The following is a 14925-nucleotide window of genomic DNA, read 5'->3' on the forward strand; positions in this document are numbered from 1 at the left end:
TGCTACATACCGCCCTCTATTGACTAGGATTCTCCTATTATTATCTTTCGTCTGTGTGCGGTCAGCTGGCTGGGGCGGCGCTGCGATTTGAGCAAATATTCTACTTTCTACCCTCGTGTTTGTACACAAATTTGGTGCCCTAGATATATGTTCTTGGGAGAAAGAAAGGTTGAAGACTTAAAAAAAGGTAACTTAATATAAGTCAAGAGTTTGGTAAGTGTTTCAATTAAGTAAACCACGGTTTAACTTTAATGCATGCTCATAAAAGAGCCAACATTGGCATCAACATCATCATTTATCATTTTGATTTTGTGAATGTATTCGTATGTATTGTATGTATTGTAAAGACGCAGACTAAAAAGCATTTCTACCTCCATGGTCACACTCACACCACACTTAATTTAGCCCCCTGGTTTACTTATAGTTTAAGCCAGGTGTAAACGGTTGGGGTACTGTTGAATAAGGGGTTTCTTCCTCCATGGTTAGTCTAGTCATGGAGGAATAATTTATTCCTCCATGGTCTAGTGTTCACTACTACTAGTACTACCATGGAGGAAGAAACTGTTCAAATCTTCCATCAGAATAATCCAATTTTCCATAGTCGTGTGTCACAGTCAATACAAGGATAATCTTCCGCACGTCGCCACCAATTTATCCGCCAATAATTAACTCCAAAACCACTGAATTTTTTTCTTACCTGAGAAGAAGGGTTACCGCATGTATACATCCAGAAAAAAAAGGGAGAAAAATAACGTAACAGTTTGTAAACAAAGGTCAAAATTGCGCTGTGAGCGGAGCCTATGGATCGGTGTATTGCAAAAGAGTATGGAGTATTTCAGCAGATACGTAAACAACACTTAGGGCAGGTTAGGCCTACACAAATAAAATGTTTTAATGAAAAATAACTTGGTTACAAAGTGTCTGGTAGACACAATCAAAGTCCAAATGTTAAATTTTATTTTTAATTGCATTTCAAAGAAATAGCTTATGCACAGATACTTGTAATTTACTACAAGCCTGCATATTTTCTAGATTGGTCTAATTTCATTGCCAGAAATGATTTGAAATTTTCTCATTCAGATCAGCAACATGTCGGCAGCCGACCCTGTACCACTCCCGATGGTAGAGCCCCTGACAGACATGCTGGGTATTGATGAAAAGGTCCTACTCGACAAGATAGCCTACTGGCTGATGGTCTTGGGCATCATCTCCAGTTTCTGTCTTCAGTTTGTCGGTGCGCCCTACGGTCGTTACGTCAATGCAAGTTTTGGATTTAGTGTACCCGGTCGTTTGTCTTGGTTTATTCAAGAAGTACCTGCATTTCTTATACCCACGTATCTGTTGGTTACTAGTGGTGGACGACAGGGTTTTATTAACAGCCTGCTTATCAGTCTCATGATCATACACTACTTTCAAAGGTAACTTTTCTTTTTCAAAGTATGTGTAATTTGTTACATTTTAATCTATACTTCATTTTTGAATGTTTTTACTGTTTCAAGTTTACCTGCTCAAAAAGCTGTTGAAGCTTTAAAGTATTTAAATTTTCAATGTCTATCTGAAGAGATACAGAAAATGATGGTCTTCAAATCAATAGCATCATTTATTGTGATGCAGGCCTGAATGCTTTGTTTTTGGAACGACAAGGGCACCAAGGCATTTTCTCCTTGGTAAAGGGCACCCTATGAATATATATCGTAAATTTCTACTGTCAGAGCATTTCAAGGGCACCAAGGCAATGACCAGGGGGCATGGAGGAAATTCGCTTTTGATGCCTCCGTGAAGTATCATGTCTGGTGTTGTCCTTTTCAAAGTTATTATAACATTCTGATCTGACAGGGTGATATATTTCAGCAAAGTTTCTCTCTCCAATGTAAGAAACTTAATTCCACTTTTTCTTTTCTTCGTTATTCACCAGAACGTTCATTTTTACGTTCCTGATTCGTGGAGGGAAACCTTCAGCCTTCCTTGCCTTCTTCTTAGCGTTCGTGTTCTGTGTGACAAACGGCTACCTGCAGGGTCGCTACCTCACTCAGTACGCTGTCTACCCACAGAGCTGGCTGTGGGATCCTCGATTTATCGCTGGTATGTTGCTGTAAATTTACGAACAAACTGCAGGGATGAGAACTTTCAGACTTATATCTGAACTCTGACCTTTGTTATGTCTGCCTAGTGGACAACGTAACGTTATTTTCTTATATATAAAAAAATCATGCTCTCTTTTTGCAAAGTTTGTTTGTTGTTATTCCATTTCCTTGTTTGGGATTTTTATGCTTTACTTTATCTTTTTTTTTTCATGTGAATTTTTTGTATCTGCACTGTTTTAGTTTTCACTTTGAAAACTTTTCACTTTGAGAATGATCTGTATACGTTTATGTTATATAGGATTTAGGGCATAACATGGTGTATATTTGGTTTGCGGTAACACCATACACATGGGCAGTCTATTCTGTGAATAATACTATAACTATAAGTTATATATAAATTATAGGCATTTATTGGGAGCTTTCAAACATTGTATCAAAGTGCCTTCCACTATAACTTCCCCTGTTTACTGAAATTAACCATTTCAACTTCTGTATGTAGAGTATAGGCCTAGTATACAAATATTGACTGCTTCGAGTGCTATGGTTAAAACTATACTCCCGAGGTGATCCCCGGAGCGTTCTATTTTCCCGGAGCGTTCTATTTTCCCAGAGGCAGAATACTTGTAAGGGGTGTTATAATAGAGAATGTAGCACCGGCAACCACATTGGCACACAGGTTGCTAATCATTCACATCAACAATATCTACCCTCGCTGGTAGGCATTTACCTCTGGGTTATGAGAAGCAATAATATTGTAGTTAAGTGTCTTGCCCAAGAACGCAAGTGTCACAACCAAAATTTGAACCCAACCTCCTATTGCTCAGCCATCAGAGTCCAATGCTCAAGTCCACTCGGCTATGAAATGCTGTAGCAAATCAAAACAAGTCCTGTCATTTTTTAAACCAATGATTACTGAGATACTTGTTTTTGTTCTCTCATGTAGGTACTGCGATGTTTTTTACTGGTATGGCAATAAACATTCACTCAGACTCTATCCTCAGGAATCTAAGGAAACCGGGAGAAGTGGGTTACAAAATACCCAGAGGTAAGTCAATGCATTTAGATATAGACTCCTCATCCCAATCAGGATCTAGTAGATGTTAGATTTGCATGTGGGAGAAAGAATATTAATTTCAGTTTTACCATAAACAACGGTATGTGTAGTACTGTATAGTCGGTACTTTTCTTTTAGCTATCGGGCAATTTTGGTGGCCCAGTTGGTAAAACACTGCTCTAGAATTCCAATGACCATAGGTTTGAATCCCACCCAAGTAACATGCCTTCAATTTTTTTTCACAGAGCCTTGGAAAAGTACTGAGTAAACAGTGCTATCATTGGTGTAAGGGTAATAGCCTAAAAAAGTATTGGTGCCAAAACATACGTACACAGCATTGGCTTAGGTCTATAAGTTTGCTTGTTTGTATGGATTTTATAAAATGGATTTTTATGACATATTTTGAATCTCTGGTAAATGGAGTTACTAGTTCAGTCTGAGTGGTCTCCAAAGTAAACTGTACATTTTGACATCTTTTCCTCACTTAACCAGGTGGAATGTTTGAATACGTTTCGGGTGCAAACTTCTTTGGAGAATTTGTAGAGTGGCTTGGGTTTGCCTTAGCTTGCTGGTCAGTGCAGGCTCTGGCTTTTGTCGTCTTCACTATCTGTAATATCGGACCAAGAGCGATTCAACATCATAGGTAAGCGCTTGTTTTCAAACTCATGATGAGTATTGGCAGCCCGCTTCCCCCACCCCCTTCATTAGCTCAAAGAAGAAAATAGGTTGAAAAGCCAATGCACAATCCACTAGGTTACTGATATAAAATGCAAAGTCATCAAATGTTGCTTATAAAAGGAACCATTAATTTCCCCCCCCCCCCCTTGTGAAGCCAATGAAATTGAACTTGATCACTGTACTAGCCAAGAACTCAATGGAGAGAAGACAAGCAAGTTTCAGTTTTAGATGAGGGTGGAAATTCCAGAGAATATTCCAGAAAAAACATGCGCAATCAGGTCTTGTAGGAACAGAAAATCCAATCCACAAAAAGTGCCCCGGTGTGCTTCGAACCAGTGTCCAGGAATGCACTACCGCTTCACATACGTAGCGAACAGAAACTCATCTCTTTTAAACGTAATATAAAAACCTATCTTTTTAATACCGCTTTTTAGCTTTTTAATGTCTTCTTCTATGGTCACCTTGCCAGTTAGTTTAGAATTTTACCATAGATAGGGTTAGAGGCGTCTGTCTCCTGAAAAGGTCAAAACATTACCGATGCCAGCAGAGATAGGCCTATGTAATAAGTAATTAATTAGTTCTCTGTTGGCGGGACAGAGGTATCCCCATACTTTTGTTTGGGCACTGGCCTGGTGACCAGTCTTTTTTCTTTGTCTTTTTCTTCCACTCTGTGCTTTTTAACAAGTGTTCTGCACCTTTGATCATTTTGTATGTAAGGGGCGCAATATAAATTTTAAATATTATTATTATTTTTGTTGAAGGGAAGGAAAAATACCACTACGCCAACCCTACCACAGATGCATCGAGTATTGTTGTTGTTTTGTTTATTATTTACTTACATTTTTTCCCCTCACTTTCAGGTATTACCAGGAGAAATTTGACGACTACCCAAAGTCAAGGAAAGCTTTTATCCCATTCTTTGTTTGAAGTGACAGCTGCTCTGGCTCAGGACTGTGAGGCAATGTGTAATCAAAATCAAATTTGGTTTGTATTTCAGGATTGGAGAATCATCTTTTCTTTCTTTTTTAACTGAACTAGTTTTAATATTTTCTCTGGAATAATTTGTACTGTAGAATCAGTAAAATTAATGGACATTATTTGCTTTATTTTGTTGAAAACGTTAATGTGTGTGAAAGTTTTCAGATCAGTTTTAATTTAAGTCGAATTTTAGAATTTTGATTCTTCTAGAAGATGAGGACTATTTGTATATGTAATTGAAATTTCTGTAAAAGATGGAAAATTATTTTGTATTAATTTAATGCTTTGAAAATAGTGTCGGGGCAATGTTATGAGAATTGCCAAAGAAAAATGTAAGATTAGGTTTTTATGCCAGCTATTTGTTCTAACCATCCCCAGGCCTGATACTTCACGGAGGCAACGTAGGCGATTGCCTCCGTGTCCTCTGGTCATTGCCTTTGTGCCCTTAGAATGCTCCAGTACAAATTTGCAATTTCATCATAGGGTGCCCTTTACCAAGACGAAAATGCCTTGGTGCCCTTGCCCTTTCAAAAAACGAAGCATACAGCCCTGCATCCCTCAGTACGTTCATTAACTAACTGCATGTTTGGAATTTGAGGCATTGCATAGTGAGGTATCATATACATGTATATATTGATTTGTGGTAACACCATGTGTATATATTTTTGCCAGGTAGAGTCTGTTCTTTAGAGAACTGCCTTGCTATATATTCTACTACCATGGAGTAACTGCATGTATTTGACCCCCAACTGTTGCATATATAACAGTTATATTTTCAGCATTTGGGGGCATTTTGTGGATGAAAGCAGTGATTATGATCAGTTACTTAAAGTTTTTCATTTTCAGCAATTTCCTAAATTTTAGAAAAGAGCCTAAAACATGCTCCAGTCGGGAATCAAGTGCCAATCTGTCACCTTATTTTAACTTGTTTTTATAAATTCTGAGAATCTTTTTTCCCCCTTTTTTCAGCTATGTCTTGGTGTTATACTGACCATCTACATAAAGTGTGTGAACACATAGCTAAAACTGCAATAACATCTTCTCCCGATGGGATGGAGAAATTGCTGGATTTTTTTTTTTAATTGTACAAAACATTGCAAAATTTATTAATAGCTCCTCCCAAAAAACTCTTTACGAACTAAAAAGTTAGAAAGTTCACTTTAAAAATTTTTACAGTAATAAACAAAGTAACAATTGCGCCATGCAGGAAAAACAGCAAGATGTCTTTTAAAATGTTGGTTTTTCTTTTAATTCATGAACCAATTCTCTGTAGCGGACACATAAGAAACTTTTGCAACACAAGTAAAGTGACCAATGTGAGAGACTTTCACCTTATAGTATACAATTATACTTGTTATGATTATTCACAACTGTGAGTATTCATTTTATTTACCCTTTTTGCCAAAATAAACATAAACAGTGGATATATTTTACCATCGTTATTCCTCGATTTGAAATGTAAGTTATAGACCAATGAATGTTTGCATTTTTTAATTGGTAACTTTAATGGGCAAATCAAGAAAACTAAAGCAACTTTTTGTTATTGTATCAAACTTGCTTTTATTTACATGTTTCAATATTGAAGGAATATTTTCAAGGGGTATTGTTAATAAGTTGGTCAGCTGGAAATAAATTTGTATTAAATAGAACCTAAATTGTAAATAACTTTGTAGGAAATTGAGTGCAATTAATTATGATAATGTTGGATAATAACTCTGATTAATAAAAAGTTTATGACAAATTCATTACACTCGTTTAAAAGAGAATCTTTTTTATTGTACATTTCATAAGGTTTTTTCCAAAGCGAACCCTCGCTGATAAATCGGTCTTTACGGACTCCTTACATTGATATCACACGCAGCTCCTCTCTGCTTTCGGTCTGCCATTTTGGGAGTCAAACTGCATGTAAAGATACACTGTAGGGTGGGCCTCAAACCGTGCATGTGTCATCTTAAGGTACACATTCCACAGTAGCACATGAGAATCCGTCTCCCAGTATGGCTCCAGCAAGTCTTATCATGGGTGATGATGTCAGGGCCCAATTTCATGGCTCTGCTTACCGTAAGCAAGCAAAGAATCTGTGCTTATGGAAGCAGGGAATTCCATGCTTCTGTCAAGTGTATTTCACGGGCCAGCAGAGAATTTCTGCTTGTATGCCTGCTTAGTCCACGTTACTATGCATTCTTCTCTTACACAACTAGTGCAGATTGTAAGCGAAGAATGGTGATCTTAAGCACAGAATTTGTTGGTAAGCAAGCAGAGCCATGAAATTGGGACTTGGTGAATTGGGTCAATAGACTTGTATCATGCCTCTGCCATCTTTTACAGAGTTCACATGTTAGGTCATAATATTGCACATTTGTAACACTGAAAAGGGTACAGAATTTGACTTTCAGCCTCAAGTTGCTGTGTGCATCATAAAGGGTACCAGTATAAGTTTCTTTGTACCCCAAGCAGTAGTCCAGGTTGAGTCCCATGTTTCCATTCCTGTGAGAATATAGCACTAGGGCTTAGGTGACTTGGTGGCTGTGGGCAAGGGATGGTCCTCAGGAGAGTGGCATCATGGAGGCTCCATAGTCTGGTGTAACTGTCTTGGCCAACTAGGACAAGGAAAGTGGAGAATAAAACCCATTATGGATTAGTCTTTTCACTGTCCATCTAGCACTAATGACACTTAATGCCTACAATGACTTGCTTTCAAAATTAGATTTCGGAGTTTTAATACTTGAAGTCCTTCGATGAAAATGTTACCTGGGGCCATATCACACAGGGAAATTTACACGCAACCAGTTTCAGGCAGTCTCCAAGAAGGAAAATAGTTCATGTTTCAATTTGTGTACATTATTTTCCAAGCTTTTCACACAAACTTGATAATTTGGGAATTGTGTACTTGTGTTTGATCCCTTTAAGTTTCTCACACATTGAGAGTACTTTGCATAAGCCTACCTCCGTATAAAGTTTTCTCAGTTGAATCGACAGAGATAGGTAAATGAGCGTGCTGGTTATTATGACCCTTGAACTCCTGTACACATAGACACTGACGAAGGTCCCATAGTTTGACCTGAAATCAAAAAGGGAACAAAGCACAAGAAATTTAAATAAAGAGGATTGTTAATCTTAAGTGTGTCAATAATACTGTCGAGAATACAGGGATAACTATAAACAAACATTTCCAAATAGGGACCAAAAATGCACACAAGTATTTAGGCCTGATACGTCACAAGGGCAATTGCCTCCATACTTCTTGTCAATGGCTGTGGTCCCCCTGGAAATGTTTCAGTACCCGGTACAATTTTATACAAAGGAAAACCTGCCTTTCCTTTCCGAGATAAAGGATCAGCAGCCAATTTCACTATCCAAAGGCCAACTCAAGTTTTTGACATTTAAAATTGTCATACCTGCCCACTCATGTCGCTAGCTACCATGTAGTTCTCATCTTTGAGAAGACGGACGGAACACACAGCCACTTTATGCCTCATTCTCAATGTAATATCTGACCTCGTCTGGGTCAAAGATCGAAGGTCACAGCCCAATATCTCACCACGACGAGTACCATTGTACAGAACTGGTTTCTGTATTACAAATATTAAGAAAGAAAAGGGTTAGAACAATTTGTTTGAGAGACACTGCTCACAGCAAAATCCAAATAAAAATTGTACATAAATATTAAATTCTGATTCAAGGACAGAAAAATGGAAAGAATACATTGTCAGCTCAGTAAATGCAATTTCATACTCGTAATAATCAAAAGGTCGTGAAAAATGCATATAAGTTTTAAAAATTAATCAAGATACAGAAGTAAATGTTTTTCTTAGAAATTGAGTGTCTCTTTTTGCCAACAATTACTATTGAGACCACTCTTGATCAATAAACTCCATTTACCGAGAGCTCCAAAGTATGTAAAAAGCAAATTTCTGAAATCTATGCAAACTACACCTTATAGTCCAAATAGTTTTTGGCCCGCCTAGTTCGCCGTCTAATATCTGGTTCTAAAACTGAGATTAGATAAAACTTACTCTTGTAGAGAACACCTGGGCTAAGACATCGCTGTGATTGGTGAATACCTTCCACTTGTATGCAGTAACAGTGTCTACTACAATGGCTTTATTGCTTGAACCTACATGTACAGAAAAGACCATAAAGTCTTTTAACGCTGGGTTTGATGGACATTTCCAAATACATTTTAACTTATAATAAAAAGACGTCTTTCGAAAACAAAATAACTGCCCACAAACAAAGATGTTGACAAAACAGAGAATGCCGACACATGGGTAAGTACGTAGCCTGTAGGTAGAGCACTGGTATGTAACCCAAAGGTCGCAGTTTCAAATCTCGCTCCAGTCAATTATTCTTTGTTCATCCCAAAATTTTAAATTGTTTTATCCCCCCCCCCAAAAAAAAACCCCATGAACACCTGATATTATTAAACACTTTCTTTTCAAACCTGTTTATCCGACAAGATTTCAGGCTCGTAATTTAAAGTATGAGAGGGCAAGGCCAGTTTCATTTTGCAAAAGGCCGAGACAAGGGGCAACAGAGGCTATCATGGCCTTCTTAGCCTCTGCGTAAACGTTGCGCAAGTGGACTTACGCAGTTGCGTAAAGTTTCGTGAAATCGGCCCCAGGTCTGATATTCTGCTCACCTATACTAAGATATGATGGAGCTACTGGGTTGTTGCTCCATGTGCACGTCCAGGCAGACTCATGATTGCTCTCATAGCTATACGTGATGTGGTTATGACCATCTAGAGAGGAAATAATTGCGTATTTACATGTCATCTTCAAGATGTTAAGGGGGATAGTTAGGGTGAGCTCAATGAGGTAAAAACTCAGATAATATGGTGACAACAATTTTAAAACATATACCCGGTACATGCAACATCAAAGCGGTTAAAATTTGGGTTGAATCCGTTCTGTTAGTCAGGAGTCAGTTTGAGAAATCATGCAAAATGTTCATTACTTAATCTTAATTTGGGTTGTAACAACCAATCAGTTGTGTTTTCTAACCTTCTTCTCTTGGGCACCTCAGTAGCTGTACCGAACTCATTGGACCACCGGATACAGAATATCTGAGATAACACTCAGTCAAGGAATTCAATTTGTTTTCTTTGTAGGTATAAAGTAGGAGTTTAAACTTTGCATGGTTGGAGTATAATTAGGTGAGGTTTGCAGTAGCAACATGTGTAAACCTCTTTTGAGTGGTGTTGGTTCTGAAAAGAACAGGTGGTGGACAACTAATGTTTCTATCAGTATGCTCTGATCATCTTCAGGAGAAGACGATCAGAGCATATTTATTAAAACATTAAGTTGTCAAATAGGAAGACGATCAGATTATACTGATCGCAACATTGAGTTGTCAACCACCGGTTCTTAGTAGAATCGACACTACTCAAAAGAGATGTGCTACTATACCATAAACCACACCTAGTTAAAAGTTAATATACAGGATTGGCAGAACTGCAAATAGTGGCAGACATTGTTAATCATGTTTAGACTGATCAACCATATTTATTAAAATCCGGCTCTAATCCATTGTGTGAGCCAGGAGAAAATAGTAAAAAACAACCCAAATCAGCCGATTGCATATTTTAAAATTTTCAGATACATTTTTCTCGAACATGACTTCATTTTTAAAAAAACAATGTCACAGAAAAATGGTTCAAGTATGGGCTTCGTAATCAGTAAAGCTTGCTTTCAGACTAAAACTAAACAATGGAGATATTTATTCTGACCAAAACCTACAAGGTTTTTAAGGAATTGAGTTTGAATGTATAACTGAAAGGATACATGATTTGTAGGTCGTCTGGATTGTCAGTGCAGGAAACCCAAGAAGCACTTGTAACCTGCAAGAAATAGATCAAACAAAAGAAACAAACTCACTTGAAGCCTCTTGGAGGAAAACCTGTGAGACTGTACATGTGATGAAAACTCATTCAATCTCCCACTCATCAAGGAACTATTTTCCAGTGAGAATTATGGGGTGTCGTGGTCGAGTGGATAAGAGCACCAAATTCAAGCTCAGGTGTTTCTGTTTAGGAGAGTGTGGTTTTGAGTTCCGGTCGTGACGTTTGTCTCGCTTGAGCAAGATATTTAACTTTAATTGCTTCTCTCCACCATGGGGTAAATGGGTACCTGTGAGGGCAGATGGTTCTTGTGATTGATTTAGCTCATCAATCAATCAATCAATCAATCAATCAATATAACATTTATTTTCAAACTCACATGGAGGCGTCATCCTCAAGCCGAGGCTTGTGGTTGAGACGCCTTTGGGTGTAAAGCGCTATAATTTTTTATTATTATTATTATTATTATTATTATTATTATTATCAAGATGTTTTCCTTTACCTTGGTCACTCTTGTACCGATAATGTTGATCACTTTCCAGTCAGACACACACACTGATCGAGGCTTGGAGGGGTCAGGGGTGATGGTGCCTTGCCACATTCTGAAGGAGAAAAGTAATAGAATCAGAACATGTAAACAAATAGTTAATTGTCTGACATAAGATCAACCCTCGCAGAGTCTTTCCTGAAGGCTTCCCAGAGGCTTTCCTGAAGGGTCGAAAATGCAAAGCCTTTTAACTTTTTTTGTTACTTTTATACAATAGATCTTTTTGGTTGGTGAGCTGTTTGTGACAGCTTATTCTATTTTCTCAAAAAGTGAACCACAATTTATACATAAATATTTGGTTTGCGGTTGCGTTTTAGCTGTGTACATTGTTTAAGAAAGAACTTTTCCTGTTGTTCTTGTACATGTACTGCAGAGTAACTTTTAAAATTCTGTGACTTATAAAGATTTTGTTGTCATTCATTTTTTTTTTTAAGTATTACCGATCTATGACCCTACTTTTAAGTTTGAAACAAAAAGCATGAATTCACCTGCTCAGGTAATCGTGTGATAAAACCATCAAAACCCTTTGCTGACACTCATCAACCTATTACAAAATAAAAAGTTAATTGCCATATTATTATTATTAATAATCCATCAATTAAATTCCTTACAAAATAATGTATTTATAACAAGTTTGAAATGACCCCTGTAAAAGCTCTTAACAAAGTTTGATTAGTTTTGAACTTGTATCACACACATGCCTTATTATCTGCAGTTATTGTTTCTAGAGCTAATATATTTGCAATTTTGTTATGAGTCGGAGCATTTTAGAACTTAAAATTCTTGGCATTTACAAACGCACAGATAAATAATGAGTAACTCTTTGCAGATCTTGTATTCGACAAACTCTAACACCAATTTATTTATTATTGACACATAGCGATTTTTGTTCCTACATCAGTGGTTTTCCCAACTGTTGTTCTTAAAATGGAAACGGGAAAAAATGTGTACACATGATTGCGACTGTGTACATGTACAGCCCACAAACATAAACAATTATACATGTACCTTGATAGAAAGAGTTTGTGGAACTGTGTAAAAGATATCTTTGATATTATTGTTTGTTTTACAACGTTACTATGGAAACAATAAACCAAACCGTTTTTGACCTACCTGCAGGAAACTGATATCACCTGATTCTCCATCAAAGTACTGGTCTGGGAAGTTAGCGAGCTTTCTTGGTTTTAAATCTAGATTCCTCAGGGAGTGTTCCTGGGAGAACCTGAAGGTGGTGGAAAATTATACACCTAAAATTATTCAGTGGTAAACATTCAGCGCTAACATCGGAAGCTTTGAACTGTGAAATTCATAGAAGAGTACAATCTGAATACCAGGCAATTAAACAAAAATTGGAAATAAATAATGGCAATTCAACCAAGTTTGTTTACCTAGTATAAATATATATTGTATGAAATTTAACACAACAGTGCTTGCACTAACCTCATGAATTGTCTCGAAGTCAGCTGTCCAGTTTGTAAACTTCTCTGGAGTGAACAAAACACTGTATTCCTATTAGATGTTCCCTGCATTGAGAAAGGAGATACAGTTTCAAACATCTTTTGATTGCTTCTGGTACATCAGTTGTTTTTAAGGTGTGTTGTCACTCAGGCTTCGAGAAAGACTCTACTGATTAAAAACGTCTGGCCATGAACTACCTTTTGCATACAAACATCTTTGAACACACAGACATTTTTACTGTAAACAGCTATTCAAAAAAAGGAGAAATGTGGATTTGGATTAAGTGTCCACACACATTTCAAAAACTTACATCGCAATCTTTTTCACCTACATGTAGGTTTATGTATGCTTTTCTTAGCAAAGTAGAATATAATGATCCACACAACATGCCTCGAAATTGCGTGGTTTTCCTTTTACTTTGACAACTAACACGGTCGACCATTTTGTGGAGTATGGCCGACCAAGGCAACGTGTCCCTTTTTAGACACAAACCTTCTTCTGGCCGATGGCTTGGTCGTCATTCAGCAGCTCCAGTCTTTTCTTCTCTGCCTCTTTCTTCTCTATACTCTCCCTTGTTAGGGGATTGAAATTATTGTGTCCAGGTAGCAACCGGAAATAACGTTTCTTGACCGAGTCATAATAAAATCCTGGAATCTGTGCTTTGACATTAAGGTTATCAAATTCCAATTGATGAAGAGACATGAAGACACCCCCTTGCATAGGTACCTTAACTTTCAGCCAACTTTTGTCAATTTGAAATGAATTTCCCATCAAGATAATATTTAAAAAAAAGTTAAATTGAATTGTATTGAATTGAAATGAAAGAGTGGGGGTTATCCCAATGTTTCTCGTTCGCACAGCAAGTACCCTTGTTATTAGGTCTCGTCATCAGGCTCTTGTGAGCCGCATAAACAGTGATTAACTTCTTTAGGCATGAAGCACCTTTGGCTTCATTTCCCAATGTAGCCTGTATTTACCATTATAATACCAGGGGCATAAACTGAAGTGAGCAAAAGGATATCTTTGACGGCTGTAGTCGCTGGTGGTTGTCCCGATGATGTAGAGGCTGCACTCCCTGCCCCGCCGCTACTGCCTGCTACAGATTCACCAGGGCTGCAATGTCCACTGCTTACTCCCTGAGATTTTACCCTCGCTTGTTTATTAGAATTGCCGCCGGAGCCTCTTGCTCCTATACAACCACAGGGCGATGAATGCGATCGACTTTTCCTACAACCTCCACAATGTTTCGTTGTATTCCATGGTTTTGGCTTCTGATGAGATACACCAGAACCAGATGCTCCTGGGGTTCTGTCGTCAAAATGTCCAGAGCCAGATGATGACCTTTGACCTCTACTACTACTAGTAGCAACCGATGGTTTCTCGTCTCCGTCAGGGGGATGGTTGCTATGGTGATTATTATCCCACTGATGTTTACCACCCTGATGAAATCTGCTCTTGTTTGAAGGTTTTCTCTTTTTCCATTTCCATTGCCAGTTTCTGCGTTGTGGGGGCGATGTTTCTGACATGATCGCAAGTTTACTTGTTGAAGGCACTCATCATCATCTCCCTCACAGTGATCACATTCAAATAAAACCTGCCCCAAAAAATAATAGATCATTATATTAAACATTTTCTCCAATAGACCGTATGGAATATGGCATCGACATTCAAATAAACTGCCCTACAACATAGTAAAAGCGTGTGCGTGGGCAGTGGGCGTGTGTCATGCACGTGCCATAGAAATCAAACTGGGAATGCTACGTGCTGCGGGTTCATTGACATTGGACCATGGAGGTTGTTGGACATTGATGATGAACGTGTTTAGACGTGTTTAGACGTGCAAATGGGCACTTTCATATCCCAAAAAGGGGTTATTCGATACGGCCTTTGACTAACTAAACAAAACACAAAGCAAAATTTACACCACACTGAACAGCATGCAGGGAGAAACTTTCTCAGAAAGGCAAACAAGCAAATAAAAATTAAAGGGAAGCACACACAACAAGTTAACACTGACACTTTCATTCATTCAAGTCCATCATCATGAATATCCTCCACTGCAGTCTACTTACCTATTAATTTAACAGAAGTAACTTCTCTATACTAGTTTAGTTACAAATTTCTTTGGTCTTTAACTCGATGATTGACAGGCTTGCCCACCTTCTGCTGCTTCTGACCTTGTTTATTGACAGACGGTAACAGACAAGGGCGCCCTCTTTCGTCGTAACCGTCGAACTGGTGAGCCCTTGAATTGTCTCTAGACGCCTCGCTTGGTTTTCTATGA

The 14925-nt window shown here is 38.0% G+C and overlaps 2 protein-coding genes across 3 annotated transcripts; one reads left to right on the forward strand and one right to left on the reverse strand.

The window, feature by feature from the left end:
• The first annotated feature begins 55 nt into the window (after positions 1–55).
• LOC139953657 (3-oxo-5-alpha-steroid 4-dehydrogenase 1-like) lies at positions 56–5337 on the forward strand. Of its 2 annotated transcripts, none has more exons than XM_071953202.1 (6): positions 56–187; positions 1081–1418; positions 1916–2082; positions 3028–3129; positions 3631–3781; positions 4677–5337. In XM_071953202.1, exons 2-6 carry the CDS (start codon positions 1090–1092, stop codon positions 4741–4743), a joined length of 816 nt encoding a protein of 271 aa, XP_071809303.1. In that variant the 5' UTR covers positions 56–187; positions 1081–1089; the 3' UTR covers positions 4744–5337. The 2 variants fall into 2 exon arrangements, with proteins under 2 accessions (XP_071809303.1, XP_071809380.1); XM_071953279.1 differs by having other exon boundaries at positions 64–213.
• A 147-nt stretch (positions 5338–5484) lies between these two features.
• LOC139953577 (DDB1- and CUL4-associated factor 4-like) lies at positions 5485–14841 on the reverse strand. Its single transcript, XM_071953080.1, has 14 exons — positions 14714–14841; positions 13662–14235; positions 13134–13296; positions 12624–12706; positions 12297–12405; positions 11672–11727; positions 11139–11238; positions 10581–10636; positions 9801–9862; positions 9437–9538; positions 8811–8911; positions 8193–8366; positions 7741–7855; positions 5485–7394 (listed from the first exon to the last, which is right to left on the reverse strand). The coding sequence occupies exons 2-14, from the start codon at positions 14165–14167 to the stop codon at positions 7210–7212; spliced, it is 1812 nt and encodes a 603-aa protein (XP_071809181.1). The 5' UTR covers positions 14168–14235; positions 14714–14841; the 3' UTR covers positions 5485–7209.
• Between the last annotated feature and the right edge of the window lie 84 nt (positions 14842–14925).

Source organism: Asterias amurensis, chromosome 1 (genome assembly GCF_032118995.1).
Source record: "Asterias amurensis chromosome 1, ASM3211899v1".
Classification (NCBI taxonomy): domain Eukaryota; kingdom Metazoa; phylum Echinodermata; class Asteroidea; order Forcipulatida; family Asteriidae; genus Asterias; species Asterias amurensis.

Excerpts from the sequence above, each read along its gene's own strand:
- LOC139953577 (XM_071953080.1), bottom strand. The coding sequence starts at position 14,167 with ATGTCAGAAACATCGCCCCCACAACGCAGAAACTGGCAATGGAAATGG. Across the intron at positions 11,239-11,671 it reads TCACACGATTACCTGAGCAG|AATGTGGCAAGGCACCATCA; the intron begins GTGAATTCATGC and ends TTTCTCCTTCAG. Across the intron at positions 8,367-8,810 it reads CCCAGGTGTTCTCTACAAGA|AAACCAGTTCTGTACAATGG; the intron begins GTAAGTTTTATC and ends TTTGTAATACAG.
- LOC139953657 (XM_071953202.1), top strand. The coding sequence starts at position 1,090 with ATGTCGGCAGCCGACCCTGTACCACTCCCGATGGTAGAGCCCCTGACA. Across the intron at positions 1,419-1,915 it reads ATCATACACTACTTTCAAAG|AACGTTCATTTTTACGTTCC; the intron begins GTAACTTTTCTT and ends GTTATTCACCAG. Across the intron at positions 3,782-4,676 it reads AGAGCGATTCAACATCATAG|GTATTACCAGGAGAAATTTG; the intron begins GTAAGCGCTTGT and ends CCTCACTTTCAG.